This window comes from Ambystoma mexicanum, chromosome 11, assembly GCF_040938575.1.
Source record: "Ambystoma mexicanum isolate Mex_15411 chromosome 11, UKY_AmexF1_1, whole genome shotgun sequence".
Lineage (NCBI taxonomy): Eukaryota > Metazoa > Chordata > Amphibia > Caudata > Ambystomatidae > Ambystoma > Ambystoma mexicanum.
The window spans coordinates 1105773284-1105799080 of NC_090934.1; the positions used below are offsets into that span (position 1 = coordinate 1105773284).

At 46.2% G+C, this 25797-nt stretch overlaps 1 protein-coding gene across 2 annotated transcripts in view; it reads right to left on the reverse strand.

Annotated features, from left to right (window-relative positions):
* Positions 1–25797, reverse strand: part of TBC1D2B (TBC1 domain family member 2B) — an 832871-nt gene that overhangs the window by 348797 nt on the left and 458277 nt on the right. For both annotated transcript variants that reach the window (XM_069624408.1, XM_069624407.1), the window contains exon 9: positions 2334–2828. In XM_069624408.1, the coding sequence (XP_069480509.1) occupies positions 2334–2828 (495 nt within the window). The remainder of the gene's footprint in view (positions 1–2333; positions 2829–25797) is intronic.

The following is a 25797-nucleotide window of genomic DNA, read 5'->3' on the forward strand; positions in this document are numbered from 1 at the left end:
AGAAGTGCCATTCTTAATTCAAAGTGCCAGAGAACTCCAGGCCCGGACAGGATCCCTGCCGACTTGTTGAGAGATGAGTTAGCGGTTTGGTCACCTGTTTCAATCTGTGGTCCAAATTAATAAAAATTCCAGACTCCTGGCGAACTGCTGAAATAGTTCTGGTATATAAAAAAGGGGGAGGGAGAAGCCTGGTAATGGCAGGCCCATCTCCCTACTTAATGCCACTGGCAAAATATTTGCTAGTTTTGTTAAAGCAGCTGCAGGAGTATGTGACCTCATAAAAGCTCATCTCCCATCTTCAGGCAGGGTTCCAGCAAAGGACAAGTACCATAAACCAATGCTTCAGTCTGTTCCTTATTTTACACAAACATGCAGTACTGAAAATGAAGGTGTATGCAGTCTTTGTAGATCTCCAGACCACTTTTAACTCAGTACCCAATAACGGGTTATACTGGGAGCAGGGTTCCATGCCGAGTTGGTAGCGATAACTCGGTGGTGGGGTCAGACAGTTGAGGGTGGACAACGAGCGTACAGCATGGCAGAATCCTTGCCCCGCTCCTGTTCTGCCTCTACATCAATGAGGTGATTCTAGAACTGATGAAGAGTTGCCATGATGATATGTTCAACCCGCCAAGCTAGGCACTGATGTTTTCCCAGCATTATCTTTTGCCGATGATGCCATACATTTGGCCATATCACCTATGGGGATCAGGAATTGCTTGGATTGTTTTGTTTCTAAATGTTAAGAACTGCGCCTGGCTCTAAACAAGAGCAATACCAAAGTCATGGGCTTCAGAGCAAGGACATCTAGGTAGTGTGCGATTTCAATGAAGATAGACGGGATACATTTTGAACAGGTCACATTTTATGATTACTTGGGTGTTAGATTTGTTGATATCGGGGTATCGTCTGGCCGATTAGATAAAGCTCAGGTTATATTGGAAATAAATATTGGCGGACTAAGAAAGTTCTTCTCAGATCATGGTGAAAGGGCAGTGTCTCTTGCAATCAATATTTATAAAATTCTGACAGCCTCGGCAGCTCTCTATGGTGCTGAACTATGGGTGGGGGGGGGCATGTTAACTGCCACAAAATGGGGACTGTGGAGAGCAAGTTTCTAAAAATGTCTGAGGCTTCCGCATGGTTTTCCAAATGCTCCCTTGTTGATGGAATGCGGTATAGAACCAATCGTTTTCCAGACAGGGTGGAACCCAGTGTTAGATATTGCCCTGGGTTACACCAGAGCTTGAGAAATATTGTGATGTTTTTGTAAAGCTTTTAAACTACCCAGGAGATTCTGCTCTTCCAAGGGAGAACCACGTAAAAACCCAGTTGAAAGCCCTAGGCCTGGGGAACATGTGCCAGAAACCAGAGAACCAAGGAAAAGTTGAAATTTGCTGTCAAACAAATTGGGTACGAGTTGCTTATGAGTTCATGTTTGGATTTCAAAATTGGGTTTGAAAATCTAACATGGAAAACAGAACAAGGAACTGAAAAATATATGGACCTGATCTTGCCAGCCTACGCACATTGTTTATTTGGAGTGCCGAACCGGCACTCTCAAGAAGGCAAAATCACTTGTGGGTGGAAAGCTGGTAACTCTGAATTCTGTCAGCTGTGTGGAGCATGTTCGGAGACTGTCATACATATTCTGTTATTCTACGATGACCTGAGGTGAACTTATTTACTAACTTTGTTTAAAAAAGCAGGTGCCACACATGTTACGGATTCTTTAGCTATAGGCCAATAAACTGCATCAATTAATGACACTTTATGGCAAGATGTATCCATCGAGCTTGACTACAGGGACATTTTATAATTAAGCGACTGAACAAAGAATGATTCTTTGCAACTTTTGATCTTCTTTCATTGATTTTTAGTTTCAGAATACTGTATTTATATTGGTGTTAAAATGTTGTATGCTGGAAATATGTATAATATTTATCATAATTGTGTGTTGGATCTGTGTGCTAAAAGGTATAATGCTGAATAAAGTAGTATTATGATGTGGACATTTCCAAGCAGTGTGGCAAAGCAAACACTGCAGTGTTATACTATATTACACATTGCACTTTTTTGCAATATGAGTGAGGAAATAATTGTACCAATCTTAAGAATTTACTTCAGATATATTTTGCAATAAGTGGTTTATATTCTATGAAATGCACTAAAAGGGAAAAATAGATTTTGAATCAATTAAATGACAGGGTTTCTTTTTACTTTCTCTGTGAATTTTCCTCCAAAGCAGAAGTATTGTTTACAAAGCATGCTGAATGGAACATACTGAAGTGATAAAGAACACAAATCTTTTGCTCAAGTGTCTAGTTTCATACCTGTTAAGACCTTGGCAATATCCTATATCAGGGTTCCTCCAGGAAAACGCCAGCAGGACGTTCCTTAGCTTCTGTATACCTTCCGAAGTAGGAGACGAGTAATGTTTGTTATTGGGCAAAGTTCGCATAAGGTCCAGCTCAATTTGTTTTGAGGCAGGATTCTGCTTCTCCAAGGCATTTTTGAGCAGGCTCTCGAAGTATCGAGGGGCAGTGTTGTCCTTCATCTTTTTAATGTGCGAGTTAACACACCAAGCCCACATTTTCGAGCGGTGTGCGTGTGGAATCCCACAACGGATAAGGTTTTTCAGTTCTGGACAGTGCACCATTTCCCTGTTCACAACACTTGCAAAATAATTTTCCCATTTCACTTCAGTGGAAACATCCTGGTTTTCTGTAAGTGAAAGATTCTTTAAATCCAAAGCTCGCACCTTTGCAAATAACCGTTCTTCCTCATCATCTTCTGGTACCGTATGGAATCCGTAAATGTCATATTCACTGTAAAATACGGGAACAAATCATTAAATGATTATTTCAAATAAAGGTTTTAAAGCAGTACAATAATTTGTGAACAAATAATTCAGGAGACTATAAGACAATCTGTAGCAAAAGCACACACAATTATGTTCCAATACTTTAATGCAATAATTATTGCACCACTGCCACCATTTCCCTGCTTCGAACAGATCGCTTTGTAAACATGGCAAATATCAGAGGCCACGTAAGCTCCATTCAACATGTGCTCTGGACCAGTTAGAACTCTAGTAGGGCAGCAGGTTTTTCATTCAGGACACACCCTACCATCAATAAAAAGAACCCACAACATGTCACTCGCGGTAAGCTAATGGGGCCATGGAAAGAGACATGCTGGCGATCGTGACAATGCAACAATAAGGACCGTGAATACAATTTAAAACAAAACAAAAAAAAACGTTTTGGCACCCATAGAATTAATTTGCTTAAACATAGGATCTGAGCTTTACTAATATGGTAGCCATGTTTACAAATGCGGTTTGATTTACCTGTACTGTCAAATTCAAGTAACTCATGTTGAGGTGTTTAAAAACATGAACATTTCTTTTTGAAGTTTGGTTGAAATGACAAATAGGTTAGGCCTATTGGTAGGAATACCTAACTCAGTTTACCACAGAACATAATCTCTAGCCTTTATGAAGATTACTGCCCCTGTCCTGAGTCACTACTCCTCACTTGGAATGAGCACCCTAGAGCTCAGGGCCATGTCCACATTTCTGTGTTTTGCATGCATGACTACCATTCCTAGAACTGCAGATCATGTTTTCTTTCTTCAGCAGTTAAAATGCCTGCCTGGTTGTTTTTAATGCCATAATCAACATATTGCCCCTCCCTCGTTATTCCAACCAATGTCTATTTTACAGAGGTGTACATGCATATTCCCTTGAAAATTAGCTATTGTCAAACTCTGTTTATAGTGACTATTTCGAATTACATAATTTCGAAAGCCAAAATGTCAAAAAATGATACCTAAAAAAATAAATAAATTTGAATGTCTTTTAAATTTAAATTTTTTGTTTGAAATGGGGGGGGTTCTACCCCAAACCCCCGCTTTTTTTAACCCTCTTTTTTTTACTCGCAAAACAAACATGTAAGTCAAAAAATAAGACATTCGAATGTTTTTTTTTGGTATAATTTTTTCGACATTTTTGTCATTCGAAATTATTTTTTCGACATATTAACTGGATACCGTCAAACTCTATTAAAATGTATCAGCTTTAAAATCACTACCTTTAAAAACAACAGCCCTATCTCCTATGAGGAGATGGCCCTGTTGTCTTTGAGGTTAGTGACGTTAAAGCCAATAAGGAAATGTGCATTTACACCTCTAAAGAAAGAATCTGGCCTAGATTTCAGAAAACAAACATTTGGCATTCCACATATTTTTATAGGATACGTCGGACACCTGGCTGTGATCATTAAAGCACATCAGGGGCATGAGAAACTCACGGGAAAAAAGTTTAAAGTTTCAAGACTGGTTTCAAAATAAGATCTTATCTGTTACTTTGCATTTAGTCCTTTTGTCTTTATGAGAAATAATACAACACGGGTCATAAAGTCGTGGACACTTCACATTTATATAAAAGAAAGATCTAGAAGCAGAAGCAAACCGTCATTGAAGGAATAGTTGTAACTATTAAGAATTGCATTATGTTATGATATGGCAGCTGGAAAAGTTTGGCTCCCTATAGATTTTTTCCCAAACAAATCAATTACTTAATCACTGCATTACTCCTGACAACTATTAATAGCATGAAATCAGGAGTTGCCAAGAAAGGAGTTGAAGAAACTGAGACGAACATAAGCATTTAAAAGAAACAACACAATAAAACTACGTACTAACAGAGCCCTTTAATCACCTGATATTGTTCGAACTTAGATGGCAAGAGTTTTTCCAAAATAGTAGGCAACGGGGCTAATCAGATAATCAATACTGTTTTGGGACAGCAAAATGGGAATTTGCCAAGACTAGCAACTACAGAACACAAAAAACAAATATTGCAGTAAATAATTATGCAATGTCATTTGCTGCAATCTTTGCTGCCATAAAGGCACACGATCAGACTTCGAGGTCTACGTATACTGCTTAACAACTGTTTGGATCTGATTTATTTCCTGGTTGAAAACATTTTATAAAATCTTGCAAGATAATCTCTGCACAACGGGAAAAGCTTCAACTTATTTACATATACATAGAGGCACATGACGAGGTATCGACCCCTCGCTCAACCTTTGCCATCCTTATGATTATCAACAAAACGCTTAGCCATTCAGAGCCAAAACATCGACTGTTTATACTGACTATATTGAAATTAACACATACAAACCATGTATTAGCCTGCCTATTATTGAAGAGACCTTACAAGCATTTCATTTCACATCTGGCTACAAAACTAATATAACTTGTTATTAAATGAAAAAGTGAACTATGAGCGTGTACTGTGTAGATTTAAGGTAGGCGACGGGCATTAAATTAAATAATCTAAATGCTATGTTCTTGGCTACTTATGACTAAAAGCAGAAAAAAAGCTAATTCTCTCAATCAGGTAGAATGAAATAAAAATTCAGATCGAAACTCTAATTGTTTATGCCCCACGCCTCTATGTACAGCTTAAATATTTTGAACATTTGCAGTCAGTTCTAACTTGCTTTATCTTGTCTGTACCCACAGCCCAGACAGATTATTATTATGAGCAGTATTGGGTGGAGGGTGGGCAGTGCTTATTTTTAGGCTTTTTACTTAAACACTCTGGTAAGTATAATTTGTCAATCTAGGCATAGAGGCAGTGGACTTTACCAGTGCCATGCAAAGATCTGGAGGGGTGGAGCAGAACGTTCCCCAAGTAAACAAGGCTTGATGCATTTCAGAAAAAATGTATATGTCTTTTGATAATAGATTTATGTGAGAGTTAGAGCAAGATCCCTTTCGCAGCCGTTAATAACTCATTTGTATGCAATGGAAGTTTTTCAAAAATCTCCTTTCCAACAACGCCCCCCATGCTGATACTTCAGAGGCGGCCAGAAGAAGGTGAAGGGGGAGACATCCCCAATAACACATCCCACATTAGACCGCTCCAATCTCACCTCTAACCCCCCCATCCCCAGCTCCACACTGTGCTTATCCAGGACTGGGCCCAGAAGCCCACCATTCCCCCCGATCCTCCCTTGCCACTTTCTCGAACCCATTTCCATTTCTTAGCCTGTTGCCCCTGCTCCCAGACCCACCCTTCCTCCTACAACCTTTTCGTGTCTTTGTATTGCACAATGGACGTTTTGCACTCTTTATGGGTGTAATGCCTGTTGCACAATACAAAAGGTGCAACTTGAAAACTGCAGGTGTATGCAGATTCTGTGGACATCAATACATGAACTACTGGTACACAAACTGCTTGAAGGAAATTAAGTGCTGTTAAAACATTGGCGATGATTTATTGGGGAAATCATCTGGCTTTATTTACTATTGTTAACAAATAGTGTACTGTTAATAACTTTCCATGAAATACAAAATACATTTTCAAATAAAACCGTTTTCAAATACCGGCAGGTAAGAGACTGCGTTATGTTTACATTTTTTTAAAATATAAAACGTATTAGACGCCACCTCACATGCAATTAGAGGAATGACAACCCAATAATAATACTGGCCCGAGAGGTGGAGTAGATCTACATATGTCCTCAAACTTTAGAAAACAGAATGGTTTTTGGTGTGTGTTCGTCTGTGTGTTTAACCCACCCACATGCCGATTACATCCAGGAACCTTAGACTGTACTTGCATCGACAGCCAGTTCAGAAGGTTGTTGGGAGTCAAAATGCCCTGTGTCATGACATTGAATAAAGAATTCAACACTCCTTGTGTGGACAGATTACTAAAATCACATTTCTTTATGCCAGTTTAGTCAGAGTATAACATTTGCTATACCCAACAGACTATCATGCAGGCATATGCCACTGCTAGAGGCGAGTTTGACATGCTGAGGTTTATCTTTATGGCTCTTACTAAATAGATCGTCAGGGGAAACAAGGGGGAGGGGAGGTTAAAAATATGTAAAAGCACCTGCATTTTATTGCATGGAAAAAGAAGTGCTGGAAAATGGAAACCTGGAGGAAAACAATATTAAAATATTAAACAAAGTGGCACGTTTCCGCCAGTATGGGGTCCATTTTGGGAGCGCCGCTCAAAGCTACCAAGTGGATGGGATGGTCGGTTGTGTTGCAGATTCCATCTTACTATTTCAGATCTGGCAATATATTAATTTGTTTACTGAGAATTGTTAATTCTTGGTTTAGGTGATGATTTTTAAATGTGTAAATCTAAGCGCTGTGGGGTGCGGGGAGCATGGCCGAGAAGCAGACATGGTGGCTGCATGTCTGTAAGGATCTGCGATGTACGCTCGATTGATAACATGGATCCCAGCATGGACCCCAGTCAATTACACTGAAGCTCCTGTAACCCGGTGCGTGGACCCCTCCGGCGCAGTTCTAGGGCTCAGCAGGGATACCTTACCGGTGTGTAGGTGAGCAGGAGGCAACCGAGCTGAACGTGCATTACCATCAAGGCGACAGCAAGGCCTGCCCACTCTGGAGGAGCGACAGTGGGCGTATTGCCGCGCTCCCCGTAATTCATCACATTCCCCGCAGCGGGTCAGGGGATTGCAGCTCTGGAAGCATCAGATTGCATGTCCTTTGACAATACCTGCTCTACAGCATTGGGGGGAATCCAGCGGGAACTGGCCAGTGCGCACTTGACATAACCACTGCATTTGTCCATTTGCCTTTTTTGCCAATTATTCCTTTGCGCATGCACCCCGCTGCGCTTTGCTACTTTCCACCATCAATCAATTGGCATGACACAGTATTTCAAATGGCAAACTTGGCCGCAGTTTTATTTTCATGACAACAGAATTATTGTACACATTTGTGAACTTCAGTCTGCAAGTGTGGCGCTTGCTCCGTGCCGGATTTCCCTTGCTCCCCCCTATACTTTTGTATAGTAGGCCCCCAACTCCCCCAACCCTTTTTACCTGAGCCTACCCTGCCCGTGCAGGTGTCCGTGGGTGGGGAGAGCGCCGTTTGTTTTGGGGGGAAGCTGAGCCTTATTCGTTACCACCAGACGCCTCCGCCGTTTAGGCCCCCAAGAGGCGTTGGTCCAGAAGAGCGAAGACCCATTCCGGTTTCCTTCTGGCTCGTCCGGAGTCTATCATTTGTGCTTGGTTGTCCAAACACCGCCAACACTGTCCCATATAGCCTGACCGTCCTGCGACAGCGACGTCCAGGTGTCACCCTCCTTCCCTGCCCTTTCGTGGGTGGGTGGGTGGAAAACGAAATCCTTCTGACACGGCGAGTCGGCAGGGTCCCACTGCAGGAGCGAGATGTCGCTGCAGACCGGCCCTGCTGCTTATAAGGCGCTCGCCCCGCCCACTTCCTTTGTTAGCCCTTCGCGGGCTTTTGGGTTGTTTTGGTGCCCTTGGCGCCGTTCCGCCCCCTGCCCTCCCTTTCCCAGTGGAAGGGTCACAGGTTGTAGGCGATGACCCCGCAGCGGTTACCATGCTGCCTCCTCCATTTTGCTTTTGGGTCTTTTCGTCGTCAGCGACATAACCACTGCATTTGTCCATTTGCCTTTTTTGCCAATTATTCCTTTGCGCATGCACCCCGCTGCGCTTTGCTACTTTCCACCATCAATCAATTGGCATGACACAGTATTTCAAATGGCAAACTTGGCCGCAGTTTTATTTTCATGACAACAGAATTATTGTACACATTTGTGAACTTCAGTCTGCAAGTGTGGCGCTTGCTCCGTGCCGGATTTCCCTTGCTCCCCCCTATACTTTTGTATAGTAGGCCCCCAACTCCCCCAACCCTTTTTACCTGAGCCTACCCTGCCCGTGCAGGTGTCCGTGGGTGGGGAGAGCGCCGTTTGTTTTGGGGGGAAGCTGAGCCTTATTCGTTACCACCAGACGCCTCCGCCGTTTAGGCCCCCAAGAGGCGTTGGTCCAGAAGAGCGAAGACCCATTCCGGTTTCCTTCTGGCTCGTCCGGAGTCTATCATTTGTGCTTGGTTGTCCAAACACCGCCACGCCACTAAGTGGGTTCTCGCCCACTGTGGCTCCCCCCCGTCTTCCCGTCGATCAAGCCATGCCTGATTTGATGGAAACCTCTGCCCCTGCAGAATTTTGCAATGGCCCCATTCAGCTCCCTCCTTGATTTCTCTACTGCTGAATGGTTCTCGGCCCCCCTCCCTTGTGCCCTTCCAATAACCTCCGGCCATGCCTGATTTGATGGAAGCCTCTGCCCCTGCAAAATTTTGCCATTGCCCGTTTAGCTTTCTTCTGGACCTCTACACAGCTGCGTGATTATCGGGGCCCCTCCATTCTGACCTTGGGATTATCTCTGACCAAATGATTTCTGTTTACCTAGTTGGCCTGACGATTCCTGTAGAGAGCCCCTCATTTCCCACCTCAGACCCCCTTTCCCAGGTTTGTCAGGTCGGTACCACCCAAGTGCATGACCCCTACCTCCGGTTTTTGCTGTTTTCCCTGGCAATCTGCGCACCTCCCCTGCATCTGTGCCTATCTCATCCCTGGCACCCCACCCAGACCGATCTCTTTTTCTTCTGGGTTGCTGCTGGTGAGGAGAAAAAGGATGGCATATCACTTTTACATTCATTCCGGCCTGCTATACCTCTTAAAACCCCCAGACCTCCTTTCCATTGGCAACCGATGAACCCATCTTTTAGAGAGTCTTCAGTGGAATTTAAGATGCTAAGGCCATGTCTGACGTACTTCCGCCCCTGCCACCCTTCCCTCTTGCTCCGCCTTACCAGGGCGTGCCTTTTCAGGGACACTTTTTCATCTATCCCCTTTCCCTCCTGTTCCTTAACCAGGGCGGGCCTGCTCCGGGACACTTCTGCCACCTTTCCATCTTGCTCCACCTTAACCAGGGGGTGCCTGCACCGGGCCACTTCTGCCCTTGCCACCTTACCAACTTGTCCCTCATAGCGCACCCGCTATAGGTTCCTTACCATTTTCCTTCGGCAACCACTCCCCACCTACTCCTCTTTGCTCTGCCTGCCCTTGCAGGAGTTACCATGCTGGGAGGGCGCCGTTCCTGCCGGGTGAGGTTGAGCAGTATTCGTTTTGCTAGATTTTCCAAACCACCTTTGCCATCATTGCTCATTCTCTCACTCCCATCCCTTTCTTTCCCTTGAAGGAAGGCTCCCTTTTTACAAACTCCTTGTCGTGTGGGCCTAGTTCCCCCGACCCCTACTCCTTACTGGATTGCTTGCCCTTGCAGGAATTTTGGGCTGGGGAAGTGCAGCTCCTGACCTGGAAGGCTCGGCCCTTCCCTCTTCCTGTTCCTTTAGCAGAATGAACAGCAGCGTTGGGCTTGCTGACCTGATAAACCACATTCAAACCACATTCCAACCCCGGAAACCTACCATGCCAACACTGCCCCCTGCTGCCTTGCTTACCACCTTACGCCATAGCTTGTTACTTTCCCAATGCACCCTGCTTACATCACCTTGTTGCTTGGGACGCCTGCCACATGTCCCCCCGACTTATCTCCAGACACCCCACTACCAGAGCTTGTCCTGATATGTTACCACCACTGTGTCCCGCGCCACTCTGTTTTTCCATGCCTGAACATTTAGCCACCTTGGCAGAATTTACTAGCCGTATGCAACTCGTCCCTGGCTGGAGAGGCCGCAATTAAAGGCTTGATTCCCCCCCCCTCCTCCATATAATTGAAACGCATTGACTATCTTCTTTGAATTCATGCATTTAAGCTGACCTTGGGTCTCGAGCCGTAGTTGTTAGGTTTGTCGGCCAGACACTTCACCACCGCACTATGGAACATGATAAAATTACAATTAAGCAAGGTGAAAGTCCCTTTTTGATACTGCGAGATTCGGGGAAAACATTTGTATTGGTTCTTGGAGGTTAAAATGCACACCTTTAACTGTCGCTCAGACAGGTGCCCAGCCTGTCTTGTTGGGCAATGCCCCTCCCACTGCAAACTGCTACTGTGGGGAAAAAGGGGTGGGGGGTAAGGTTGGACTATTGTTGCTTAACACATATTCTTTACCTTGCACCTTTGCATGACGTTTCATCTTACCCACCCATTGGATTCTCATTATACAACGTCCCAAAAGGAAATGATGGTCATCTGCAATGATGGGTCACCTTACCCTTTGGTGCCCGACATAATGGTGCCACGATAATTGTATGTCCCTGTCCGACCCCGCAAACCTACCGGGGCTAGTGTTGCCTATGGGCAGGAGACAGATTCCGTAGGTCCTAATTGCGGGTGCAGTACCTGGACCTGCGTTGTCTGTGCCGACTCTCCAACAACGCGGACGCATTGACCCTGGGCCATCCTACCCAGGCTCGCCTTATGCTGTCCTTGCCCTGCAATGGGGATGCGCCCTCCTATCCGCAACTTGTCTTAAGCAACGCCTGCTTGTATGAGCCCACCAATGTCAAGTTACCTATTGCTTTACCTAAGCCAGTCACCCCCATGCCTTTGAGGCAAGCTATGGACCTTCCCTACTTAGCGAGTGCCTCTCCACCTGCACCCGCCCGTAAATGCATTGTAGCTGCCCCGTGCAGCCTACCTTGCGGTGCCATCAAGTATTTGCTGTGGCTATCCCAGTAATGGCCTGCATTAACGGGATGCAACGTGCCGAGACACCCATAATCCTACTCAATCATGTTCCCATAGTACCTTACCCGCACGACATGGCCGTAAACCCTCTTAACCAGCGATCCACGCCTTTGCGGTGAAAATAAGGCCGAATGCACTGATACATGGCAGGCCTTACCTACCAAAACCCCTTCTGTTCGCGGGCCAGAGGCGCGCCTAGCCCCCGGCTTTTCCTCTTCCTCATAACTTAATAAGGCGAGCATATCTCGGGGGCCCCTGCACCCATCCTATCTCTAGCCAATCCTGACCCATTCACTACAATATATGCCTACAAACCTGTTTAGTCCATCCCCATACTACACCGGTGAAACCCTGAATATGACCATACCGCCAAAAGCGCACTTTATGGGGATCGCATGAGTCGAATGCCGGTCCTTTAATACTCACCCCGTATCTGATAAACCTATTCGCACTACCAACATGACCCCTAGCTCTCAACTCCGCTTTGAAAGCAGTTGGACCACCCGCCAATTCCCTTATATGCCCCTTCACCTCTAGAGGCCTCTCACCCGCCAAAAAGAACATCGGGTGTTTTCACCCATCTTGCTGCAAACAAAGGTTGAGAGCTATGATGACCCCTCGAGTGTCCGGCGCCTCCAGCTACCTCACATGCTGGCCATCCCACAAGCGCAACCCGCATTCAAATAGTGGTAAAACATTGCGGTAATAACTGGCCATACTTCCCCGACCTCAGATACTACTACCAATTCCTAACCCCGCACATATTCCCATATGGTGCTTAACCCGTGACCCTGCAGCTCGCCACCAGATTGTCGAATACCCTTAAGCAACCCCTTCCCTCGACAACGTAGGAATAATTCGGGATGTCAACTGTTCCCTCCTTGAACGGAACTACATGCCCCCGGATGAAGCCACGATCGGTTTATTCAAGCGCGGTCAGGCCGTAAACTCATTCATGCATCTGATCTATATCATGTAAAAAGATGAAAATGGACACTGGAAACGAAATGTTCTAATACTTTTGGCAGGAGCAAGATAAAAACGGCCTCCTTTTTATTCCTTTGTATTCCCACGCACCCTAAATGTAGAGAACCGGGAGGGAAGTAAGCAGCAAATCAGGGCCCACGGAGGATTTATAAGCTTCTAAAACAGATCTTTTTTTCTATGTAAGAAGGATTGTGGCCACAGCATCACTGGGAGTTTGACTGCACGTTATCCACAGCCATAGGTCTGGCTCCAGCACAAGGGGACAGTAGCGGAAATGCCACAGAGGGAGCTTAAACACAGCAAAAGGGGTTCTCCCTACTCTTAAAATCCCTTCAACGCACAGTGCAGCATACGCACAAATGCGGAAATTGAAACTACCAGTCCCACAATTCACTGCCCTGTCTGAGTCAAAACCAGGTGCACGTCCCAGGTGGAATTCAACATATATGTATTTGCACTGGGTCCGCTAGATAGGTTGGGAATATAAACATAATGGCCACCAGGGAATGCTGGTCCATTAACCTCTATTATCCAAGAACGCACATGCTTTTCACATTTACTTTTCCCGAGTTAGCACTATTGCGCATGTGTTTTCCTAGACATGTCTAATCTGCCAGCTTTCCCACACATATTTAGTGGTCGACTGTTCCTGGGCCGCATCCAACCATAGTAAGCGAAACACATCCAGCTCGCCCTTTACATTACTCAGCCTTCCCGCCGCTTCCAAGTGGCCCAATCGAGCTAACCCGAGCTAATCCCCAACATTCAAAACAGGCGGCATTATGAGAAGCACGAAATTGACCCCGCTGTTCCCAACCTTTAAAAGCAAACACCCGATGCACAATTCCACTCCCGAAACATGATCCCCACACCGCGGCTTTAGTCCCTCCAAGGTCACAAACACGGTGCCTGTGAACTGCCTGTCAATTGCGACATTCCGAAGCCCTGCCCCCGCACCGTGGAACCACCCGATGCCCAAATTACCCTCCTGGAACCACCTCACTGCGCCATTCAATTGTTATCCGATCCTCCTTCATTCTTTGGCCCCTCTGCTGGCCCGCCCCGAGGTCTCCCTCAGATGGCAAAGGCACCCTGACCAAACATTGCTTTTCTACCGCGTCCCGAGAGGGATAAAGCATACACACAACGAACCCCCCCTCACTACTGTGCAATCCTGCCTATCACAATGTACCCGCGATAGTTCCAGTGCCACCAGCCCATCTGTCTGTTGGCACAACACCCGCTCCTGTAGCACATCGGCCGATACCAAGCACATACATGTAAACAATAATTACCTGAAAACCGCTTGCGGCAGTGCAATTGGCATATACCGCCAAAGCCCAACTCGTGCTGCACGGCGGCTGTACGTGAGCACCACAACACATTAATATAGCGGCGCAGCGATACAGAAATGTAAACCCCATTTCATACTTAGCCCCTGCAATCTTCCAGCGAACCTCGCACTGTGCCATTCCCTCGATGGAGGAATGATGCTGAGTGCCAAACCTTGGATGCATCCCAAACTAAACCCCTTTCTCCTAGCCATTACCTCCTGCCTCGCTTCATGCCCTGGACCGACGCTCCTTCCATGACTGAAACCGCAACGCCCCCAACTGGAACTCCGGAACCTCATGATACAGACGGGCATCTATGACTGGAACAACAGCCACAAAACCAAGGGCAGGAAGCAAGAAAACGACGTCCACGAAATCCTTCTGACACGGCGAGTCGGCAGGGTCCCACTGCAGGAGCGAGATGTCGCTGCAGACCGGCCCTGCTGCTTATAAGGCGCTCGCCCCGCCCACTTCCTTTGTTAGCCCTTCGCGGGCTTTTGGGTTGTTTTGGTGCCCTTGGCGCCGTTCCGCCCCCTGCCCTCCCTTTCCCAGTGGAAGGGTCACAGGTTGTAGGCGATGACCCCGCAGCGGTTACCATGCTGCCTCCTCCATTTTGCTTTTGGGTCTTTTCGTCGTCAGCGACAAAAGCAGAGTGGTGGCACTGGGAGCCATGCACGCCTCCCTTCAAAGCAGCGGGGAGCCGGAATCGCGGCCCGCACACCCACCACAGCAGAGGACCGTGGCTGATGGCTGAGCCGGGGCCATGTGAGAAGAGGGGTGTTCTCGTTAGCTGGTGAGGGTAAACACTTGCACAAACAAAGCTTCCACTGCCAGTGGGGGTCCAGGCAGTGGACCTTGCCCAGAGTCGCTCCTGGCTGGAGCCTCCTCACAGTCACCCTCGGACAACCAATGAGAGGCGCAGCAGCGGCAGGCCGGCAAGAAGACGGCCCCGACTGTATCCTTGAACGACTGGCGGTCATTTAGAGCTAGTTAAGGGCCTGGCAGGCAGAGGGGAGCCCCAGGTAGACTGTGAAGGAGACTCAGCCCTCACCGGAACACTGCTGATTGGGGGCTCCAGATTGTGGGCCTGGCCTTGGGCCCCCCACACCTGGATCTTTCTTCCTTGCTCTACTGGGCTGCCATGTGGGGGCCGAGCCATGGCCAAGCAAGGGAAAAGGAGCAAGTCAGCAGACCTTGTCACGATGGCGAATGCCACGGCCGAAAAGGGGAGGAAGAACCACCACAAGGTTGAGGCGCAGGTTCACATCTCGGATAGTCAGACCTCCCAAAAGAATCTATTGGCTACAAAGCACAACCTCGCCATCATCCTGTGGTAGACCAGAAATGAGATCCAGTCCAGTACGGCAGAGCTGGGGCAGAAAATCTCGGCTCTAGACAACCGAGTACTTGGTCTGGAACACCAGAACAATGACCTGGAAGACTCAACATGTCAGTCTTTCGAACTGGAGGAGCTCAGCAAGAGGGTGGAGGCTCTCGAGTCATCAGCTGAGCAGCTCCAGGGGAAGCAGACATACTTGGAGAATCAGGCAAAAAAGAATAACACTCACTTCAGAGGTATCCCGGCCTGGATCCTGGACTCCGAACTGGAAAAGTCGATGCCATCGCTCCCAGACAGCGAGCACATTATGCTTGATTGTACCCACAGGGTATACTGCACCTTCCAGAAAGCCATAAACCTAGTCCCTGATGTCCTTACCATGGTGCACTAGTTTAAGGTTAAATACGACATCCTGAGGATGGCCCGATTCAAGGGGAGTTGACCTACAAAGACAAATGGATCCAGTTGTTCCAGGATTTAGCCCCGTCTACAATAGCAAGGTGCAGAGCTTTTAAGCAGGCTACCACCTTGTTCAACAAACAATGCATCAAATCCATATTAGATTGATATGGAGGACAGAAAAAACACTTAAGGTGCATTTTCTACTGAGGATGGAATTTAGAAAGCCCTTGGGAATGAAAAAAAGTCTGATCCTCAAGATAACCTACTCTGGAAAAGAAAAATGTCAGTGCAACTGAAAAGAATATCACACACCCTATGAGTGGAAGCAGCTGCCACTACAAAGTTCTGTTTAACAGTGAGTGACCTCAAGGGACACTAAAAGCATGGCCTCAAACTGAACTGCAATCAGTAATGTCAAAACTAATTTGATATACATTAACTGCACTACAAAGAGCTTCAGTGGAAAGGTATTAACTACCCCTTTTGAAGACCAAAAAATATAACCCCTCTTCAGAAGACCATTTAAAAACCTAAAGGGCCACAAGGTAGTACTGCACAGTACAAACATTAAGGCCCGACTGCACGAAAGCGAACAAGAATCAGAACCATGGCAATCGGGCATAACAGATCAATGTCCTTCCCAGACACCAGTGTGAAAACGTGTGCCAATTACCAACATAGATTAACGTGGTGGACCTGTGCTTAAAAGAGTACATCACACCCAGAATCACCTCAGAGGTGACCCAATTCTAGCAACTTAGCCTGTCAGCCAAGCATGAAGGTTCAGCTGTCTGGCATTGAGGTGATGTATCCTGGAACAGAAGAGATCCTATTAGGAACGAGATCCTAATAGGATACTCGGAGGAGGGCACAGCAGCAGGACTTTGTATGAAGTCCAACATGCCCAGACCAGAGCAATCAACATGAAGGATAATCCGCTGCGCTTCAACTTCCACACATGAATGGAATCAGCAGAAAGGGTGTGAGTGTATACCTGGAACTGAACTAGAGGATCACTAATCCCAGAGAGCCTTCCAACAGGAAACAGAAGGAAATCCTGCACAATCTCCCTATGCAATTCCCACTCATAAGACACCCTGGAGAGTAGGCTGAGTGCATTTCCTCAAGTCGTCTGACTACCTGCAAGATGAGCCGCTGTCAGACATTGCCCTAAACTACAGAGTATGGCCTCGCTGAATAGGTTAAGCAACCCTACACCGCCCAGTCTTGTTCACATATGGTGGGGTGGTATTGTCTGACATTCAGCCACCCAGACATTCAATCCTCTGATTGATGAGACTGATCGCCACTCTCGCAAGTTCCTGGAAGTTATTGTGGGAGGATTTCTTCAGTCTATCACAGACCACTCACCAAAACATATAAGAGATAAGCATTCCAACAAAGAGGAAGGTCAGTCACCAGGATGACAGTGGCCAAAGGCAAGTGGGGCAGAGCTCCACGAAAGAGGCTGTCAGGAAGAACCTCCACTTTAGGTCTTAGCACGTGTGTGTTAAACAGACCAGGATAGGTCATGACCCTAATCTTCTGGGACAAAGCACAAACCAGATCTGCAGTCTTGCGCCTCTGGGTTCAGAAAGATGCAGGAAGCCAAGAGGCCTAGCATCACCAGGAAGATCCAAGCCAGGATTTCCAGTTCATTTAAGATTGTGTTGCAGTGTTGTATTGTATTGTATTGTATTTTATATAGCGCCGGTAGCCCGTGGGCATCAGGGCGCTTGCACTTACAATACAGCAACAACAAGACAGACATAAAGTAACAAACACTGCGGCCTATTAAGGACCCCGAAACATTGCTTTCCCCAGGCTCTTCATCTGAAGAGGTATGTCTTCAGGTGCTTCCTGAAAGTAAGGTGGTTCACCTCTGACCTCAGCACTTCGGGCAGGCTGTTCCATAATTTGGGGGCCATCACCACGAATGATCTGCCCAAGCCAGATTTCAGCTTGAAGTTAGGGACTGACAGCAGACATTTTCCCTCCAAGCGTAGACCTCTCCTCGGTATGTAGGGCACTAGGCTCTTTTTCAAATATACCGGCGCTGAGCCGTAGAAGCACTTGTGCACCAAGCAGAGGGCCTTGAACTTGATACGCTCTTCAACCCTGAGCCAGTGCAATGATAGTCTATCTGCTGTGGTGTGGTCTTTCTTCTTTAAGTTCTTGACAAGCCTGACCGCATTATTCTGGATCACTTGGCAGCTAGATAAGTCCTTAGAAGAGGCCCCCAACAACAGAGCGTTACCATAATCAAGCCGTGATAGAATAATGGCTCTCGCTATCGTGGCCATGTTACCTTCATTGAGGAACGGCTTGATAGCTTTCATTAATCTCAGGTAATACGCTGTGTTCTTTTGCAGGTAGCTGGTCTGGGCATGGGAGTCGACCGCAGAGTTGACCATCATATCCAGTGTTTTCACTGTGGGAGCCACCAGAATGGTGGCATTTTTGATTAGAAAAGAATTGTACTCAGGCCCCAAATTTGCCAGCTGGCGGCTGGAGCCGAACATCATCAATTCGGTTTTTGAGTCATTCAGGCACATCCAGTTTGCCTGCATCCAGCCGTCTATTGTCATGTAAATCCTGGCGATCAGTTCACTGTCCATAGCGTGGTGTCTGCCCCCCAGTTCCAGTATGAGTTGGGTATCGTCCGCGTAATTCGTGAACGACACACCTGCTTCCACCAATAAGCTACACAAAGTGAGCATATATATATTAAATAGCACGGGAGATAAACTAGCACCTTGGGGAACTCCAAAAAGGATGTCACAGGGATCAGAAAAACTGTTACCCCAGTGGACTCTGGCTTGGCGGTTAGATAGAAATGACAAAAGCCAGTCCAGGGCTCCTTCAGAGCACCCCACGTTTTCTCTAAGTGCCTTGATGAGTAGATGATGGTCCACTAGATCGAAAGCGGCACTTAGATCAAGGAGCATTAACAACCCTAACTTGTTCTTATCGAGCAAACTCAGCATCCGATTCTGCAGGTCCAGCATGGCTGTCTCAGTACTGTGAGACGCCCTGAAGCCTGACTGTTGCTGGTGCAGGACTTCCTGGATTTCTACAAAATGTTGGAGTTGTTGTGTTGCGACCTTGTCTAGGAGTTTAAGTATAAAGTTCGAGTTAGTTATCGGACGAAGGTTAGCTGGGTCCTTGGGATCCAAGCCAGCTTTCTTTACAAGCGGTGTGATAGTGACTTTCTTCAGATCTCTAGGGACTGTGCCCTCTTGGAAAGATGCATTTACTATTCTCCGAAGGACCGGGGCAAAAATGTCTTTGTGTTGGAGGATGATACTAGGAGGTAGGATGTTTTCTGCACAAGTAGTAGGATTCATATTAATCAGCAGCTCAAACATATCTGCCTCCGAAATGGGGTCAAATTTGAAAAGCTGTTCTCTGATAATTGCCCTCATTTGTGTTGGTGGCAAATCCTGTTTAGCAGAGGATCTAGCCTTAATAATGTTTTGTCTGGCTTTATCCGTTTTGGCTTGAAAAGCATTTAGGACCGTATTGCAATCTGCCTCTGTGGGCATAAAAGGAGGAGTGATGGACGCAGGTTTCTCAATACTCTTCAGAATATTGAAGAGTTTGCTGGTCTTGTTGTCTGCATGCTCTATTTCAGAGTTGAAAAATTCCGCCTTAGCTGTCTTAATTTTGTCCCTATATTCCTCGTCTTTGCTTTTCCATTCATTTTTGCTAACCTCAGATTTATCTATGGACCATTTTCTTTCCAAGGACCGTTTTTCCTTCTTCAGTGAGTGGAGCTCTGGTGTAAACCATGATTGGCTGTTGTTTTTTCTAGCAAACCTTGTAGTGAGGGGTGCTTCAGACTCCACCAGCTCGAGAAGATGCTTGTTATATTTGTCTAGAAGAGTATCACATGTGTCGTGAACCTGAAAGGAACTCAGTATTTTATCAATGCATGTCTTTAACTGTGGCTTATTTAGCTTTTTGAAATTTCTAGTAGCTATTTTAATATGCGGGTTATACTTATGTGCGTATGAAGGCAATTTTAAGTGAGCCGATATCAGAAAATGATCACTCCAGATACATGGTGTGGTTCTGCAGTCTTGCAGGGATATGTTATATCCACACAACCAATCTAACTGGTTACCCTGAGGGGTAGTGGGATCCTTGTCAAGTACATTAAAATCTAGGTTGTTCAGTGCTTTTTCCAGAGCGATGGCTCCTTTGTCCTTCTTATTCCCTCGCCATAGATTCAGGTCTCCCATGATGACCGTCGATACGTTAACAGATCTTAGCGTGTTTAGGTATGAACAGAGTTCCAGTGAGAAGTCTGAGACCAGTGCCGGTGGTCTATATATAACTATTAGATTGAGGCAGTTAGGTGAAAACACCAGTTTCAGGTGCAGAGCTTCACATCCACTGAATCCCAGTTTCACTTTAAAAAGTTTGAGGCTATTTTTTGCAATAATTGCCACCCCACCTCCCCTGCCCTGCAGTCTGTTGTCAAAGTAAATAGTATAGTCATCTGTTATGGCCTGCTCGCAGGCAGGCCCCACTGGGTCTTTAAGCCAAGTTTCTGTTACACAGAAAATGTCAAAATTGTTGGATCTAATCATGTCTTTGATGTCTGTCGCGTGTTTAGTTAAGGAGCGTGTATTGAGTAGGCCAATATTAATGTCCAGGAACTTCCCCGAACCCCCCTGTGTTGGTTCAATGTTCGTTTTCCCTTCCATCTCGTTATTTATAGCCCCCCCCCTACCTGCGGTTTTGTTTGCATATGCAGGTAGAAACCTTCCTTAACTGGCGGAGGATTTGTAGTGAACCAATAACAGCACTTAGCCTATGTTGCTCCCAAAATTATGTGACAGGTATATATATATATATATATATCAGGTAGGATTCCCCTATGGACCCTGTCTGCAAGGCGAATAAGCCGCCCTGAAGAATCACAGTGCGGAATGACTGACCAAAAGGGCAGAAGTAGCTTACCCCCGTACGCCGACACGTCCGGCCACGGACCGGCACAGACCGGCTTGCCCCCTTCGCGCCGGCGCGTTCGCGCCGGGTTTCAGATTATGTAACAGCTAGGACTACAAGGCTGCTGGGAGATGTAGTCTGCTTCCCAGTCAGCACAGCAAGTTCTTGATAAAAGAAAGAAACACAGTTCCCTACTGCAGCGCACTTGTATGAATTCTATGTATGACTTCTAAAAAGTGATTTACAAGCAAACCAAAATGCAGCTAACTATTTAAGATAAGAGTTAAAATACAATAACGACGAAGTACGGCTAGCGGAAGCGGCGCTTGGTGCTAAAAATACTTGCTAAGGATACTTGAGGTACTTGCAGGCAGAAATGGACTTTATAGTCCGGCCAGACCGGCACAGACCGGCTTGCCCCCTTCGCGCCGGGTTTCAGATTATATAACAGGGATGCTGTATGCTGCAGGGATGGACATGGTCAAATTTGTATCGAGGACCACTTATATGAACTAAACTGAAGGTGTTCAAAAGGTCAGCAAAGACCTCTGAAAGAAGAATCCCCAAGAGCAGAGACGAATACACGTCCAACTGAATCTTTGGCTGCTCTCTCCTTCGATATTCCTCTCAAGTGCTTTTTGTTGCTATGTGCACCGTCGTCCCTCAAAGATGAGTCACGACTGCTACCTTCACCTTTATGAATATTCTAGGATACAAAGTTAGGCTTCAGGGTAGTACCGCAAACTGGTAATGCAGGTTTCCAAAAGAAAACATTTGCGACTTTTCTGTTGAGCATAAGGTGAACACAGGAGCCCATCATATCTCACGTAAAAAGTGAATCTTTAATCTCCAAAGTTATGAGGATACAGGTCAAGCATTTTGAATGTGCCCTTCGAGGGAAGCTTGTTAACAAGTATCAGATCCCAAATGGATCGGAGACCCAGGCCTTGTTGGGGATAAGAATGTAGAATATATCCTAAAGGTGGAACAAGGTGTTAGGCACGATTGTATGCAGTACCATGTGGGTGCACTACAACAACCCTGACCTTCTGGCAATCGGAACCCAACCTTTGTTATAAGTCTGTACTACACAGGTTGGCAACGTGTTGAGCAGCCAGGCTTATCTCAGGAGGGGTCAATGTGAGCAGTAGAGGAGTTACACAGAGATTCACAGTGACAAGTATTCAAATAAACTCTTCCACACAAGGTTTCTTAATTAAACAATTATACATTTAACTGTCAGAGTAAGCCTTCTTCAGAAGGGCGCAATATAATAGCAACATACAAATACACTTCAAAATCCACACTCTTAATATTTCTAAATCAGGAAGTACCCTTTTGGGATGGCACACAGACACTTCCTACACCCTCAAGTGACTTTAGTAACTAGGACACTGTGGACATTAATATACCAGTGGTTGCATTTAGAATCAGACTTAAGAGTTGGGCAAAGAAAAAGGTTATAAGAACAGAACAAGAGATCACACAAATATTCTGAAGCAGGTAAGTACTTTTGTTAACCCCGAATGCAAAGTTAGTTAACCCCTTCCTAGAAGGAAGACCAAATACAATGTCAGAGGGAAGAAGAGTCATTCAGGGAGCCAGGCTATACCAAAGTCCATTGGACAAAAAGTCTAGGTGAGCTGACACACTTCTTGAAGGTGAGAGTCTTGCACAATGTTTTAGAAGTCTTTGTAGAAAAGAAGAATTCAAAGGAGGCCCACGAGCCGTTTAGACTTGTGAAGAAAAAGAGCCATCAGCAACTCTACAGAGTAACCACAATAGGTCTCATCAACAGAAAACAAGTGCAGTTAAACAACAAGAGATAAGTTCTCTTAGACTGTACAGTAACTTTAGGTTGAAGAAAAAGTGAAGCAGATGACTTCAGTTCCTGTGCAGCTCTGCAGATCCTGGTGTTCCTGGGACTCAGTCGTGGGGACTCCTGCACTGCAATGGGACGGTTACCGACCGCAACCAGCAATCTTCAAACAAGTGGCACTTCAGTGTTTCAGCTCCTCGCGTTGACCGCAAATATCAATACCAGGGTTCCTGGCTGTCGAGATGGGCTTTCCTTGAATCTGGGGTCCCACTCTGTTGAGGTGGCTCAGGCTCGGTCAGTCCTGCTTCCTGGGCGTCCAGAGGCTCTTGGCCAGCATAAAAGCAACACACACAATCTGGTGTTCCTCTCCCTGACTATTCGATTCCAGTAGCAACTGCAGTGGAATTACAACAAGCTCCAAGAGGATGTCCAGGTGGCTTACTTTGGAGTTGATTGGTCCCACCAACTCAAGGGGAGAAGTCGTCCTTGCAGGACTTCTCTAGTCAATACGAAATTGGAGTTTCAGCACAGAAGCAGGGCTTCACTGGGCAAACCAAGAGTCTAGGAGTGGCAACAGGCGTCTTCTTCAAGTTCTTCTTCGGATTCCTTCGTCCAGTGGTCGACTCTCCCTTCCAAGCCAAAAAGCCTTGCCTTATATGCAGGTTTCTCCCATTTAGTCCTTGCCAGACAGCCAGCTGGCCAATCACCTAAGAGAGCATTCCTGTCTCCTAGGATACTAAGCACATGGAGTTTCGGGCACCTCCCTTGCTTCCTGCACCCACCAGACACCCTGGAGCCAGAGGCAGGCTTCACTCGTGAATCCCGCCAAAGACAAAACGAACAAAGGGAACAAACCTGGTTTTGGCACGCAGAGTAAATCTCAAGAAGGACCTTTCCACAAAGAAATGGTGAAAAAAGAAGACCGTGCCATTTTGATAAAAATGGCACCCTTGGGTGCTTTACTGCAGCTGCGAACGCAGCCCGCGGTAAATGCACACCACGGTAGTTAAAAGTAAACCACTGCCACCAGCCATTCATCAAGGAAAGGGTAACATAAAAATGTTACATGAGAAGCTAGACAAAAGGGGATACTAAGTAACCCTTCCAGCACCCTATTGTAAGATAGTGTGTGCTGGGTCTAGAAAGTTACAATGAAAGTGAAGTCAATTTCACTTCACTACTCTTGGGAACAGTAGTTTATCCAAGAGAAGGTATTTAAACATTGGGGAATCTAAAAGACTTCCCTGTGCCACTGCACTGAAGGTGCTGTGTGACCCAATGTAAAAATATGATGCCTAAGGAGTTTGTCAGACTCCACAACCAAAAGAAACATAAAATACATGGGAGAGTGGGAAAACAGGGTCTCACTCTCTCCAGGGAAAAAAATTAAAGTCCTAGAGTCCAGCAAAAGAGCTGGGGGTCTCCAAGGTAGAGAGGAATTAGTAAATTTCTGAGAATTCTCCCTAACAAAAGGTCAACCACCCCCTTCAGAAGATGCAGAGTAATATCCAGGAAGAGTGGTTCCAGAGTGGGAATGAGTAAAGGAGGGCTCTGCTTCACTGGAATGAGAGGAGCAAGCCATGGGACATGATCTAGATCACAAAGCAGGTACACACTCCCATTTCAAGATTGACATCCTAGTGCTGCTCCCACAAGAAAGCAATGTACAGGAAAGAAAACATTTCAGATGGTTTTACAGCTGGTGAGCTGGCAGGCACAGAGGAAGAGTTACCCCTTCTGGCTGCCCCTAGCTCAGCAGGACAAAAATAAAAAGAGGAAAGGAAAGTTGATGGCAATACCTACCTGAGGAAGAAGATGAAGTAGAGTGTGCCAAAAAGAAGAGGGGTTTTGAAGTGACCTTACAGCCATTGAATTTTACTAAGATGCCATCTGATGCATTGACATACGATTCATGCCATTGAAATGCACGTAGAACAGCTTTGCCTGGACATCCTGGGCAAAGTTTGCAATGAGCACCTAGTAGGGGTGGAACGCGACAGTTCTGGAGCCCACAGATTGGGACACACTCAGGTTAAGGTGCCATTGCACTTCCTAGCTAAATCCCATAGTGTGCATGCATCTAGCCAGTGTATGAGCTACATTCACTGAGCACAACGGTAGGCTACCAGAGGCAAACATTGTTCTTCCACATACGTTGATGTTTTGTAACTGTCAAGGGATACCAAAGGAACAGCCAAGGAATGGGTGTCTGCTATGGCTTTCTGAACCATCAGGCTCTCGGGGTCAGATGTCCAGACAAGAAGATAAGTCTGAAGGGGCCCCATCAATGTTTCAATAAGATGTCCTTTCAGCCCATGGACATAGAAGAAGTCCTGTTTGAGATAGCAACCTCCAATTCAGCTAGGGACTAAAATGTGTCAGGGAAACCTTTGAGGTTCCAGAATGTTTGTGAGCATGCAGACATAGTATTCCACTAAGAGAGCAGGTAATCCAACTGGCTCCATCACATCAATAAATTGCAGAAACTGCCAAAATCAGGAACCTGAGCTAACACAGCTAGAACAACAATCTCTGAATCTGGTTAAGTATCCAAGCTACTGGTGTTCTACTGCCCCTATGCCAAGCAAGAAGGGCTGTTCAAAGGGAGCTCTGGGCTCTATTGATCAGTTTCCTGGATAAGGAGTGAATAAGGGAAGAGGATTACTGAATCCTGGAATGGGAAAGCTGTTTATGCTCTTCCTTCTCCCTCTCCTGCAACCTGAAACATCCACGGCCAAGGAATCTTCAGGAGTGCACTTCAGGGTAGACTTCTACAAATCGGATTGGTGCCTCTCTGCTCAAGACCATAAAAACATTGGCCACATGCTCCAGCACAAACCGTAGGTGCTTGGATTGGCATACAGGAGTAAAAATGTGTCTTTTTCTGGTCCTTGCCCAAGTTCTACAGACAGATCTGGGGACCTGGATGGCAAATAACTCTCAAACTTAATGGCAGCAAAACCGCGGTCCTTGTGGTAGGAACAACCAGTCCACTTACCTACTGGACCCCTGACTTCTTGCCTACTTCCTTTGGCCCGTGCCCCTCTCCATTCCCTCTAGTGAGAAATCTGGGTGTAAAGTTTTCATCCTCCCTGACCATGACCGAGCAGGTGGGTGCAGTCTGCAAATCCGGTCACTAAGTTGCACACCCTACGGAAGGTCCATCCCTACATTCCTGGTCACTTTCATGCCCCGGTGGTAGCAGCATTGGTTCTTAGCACCGCTGACTACTGCAATTCACTATACCTTGGCCAACCACGCTACCTGATTAACCGCATGCAAATGCTTCAGAATGCGGTGGCCAGAACAATTCTCTGCCCCCCGGAACGTGCGCATATGTCACCGCTCTTGAAACAACTTCACTGGCTTTCAAATGAAAAACAAATATTGCTCAAATCCATGTGCCTGGTGCATCATACCTTTTACAGGCTAGGA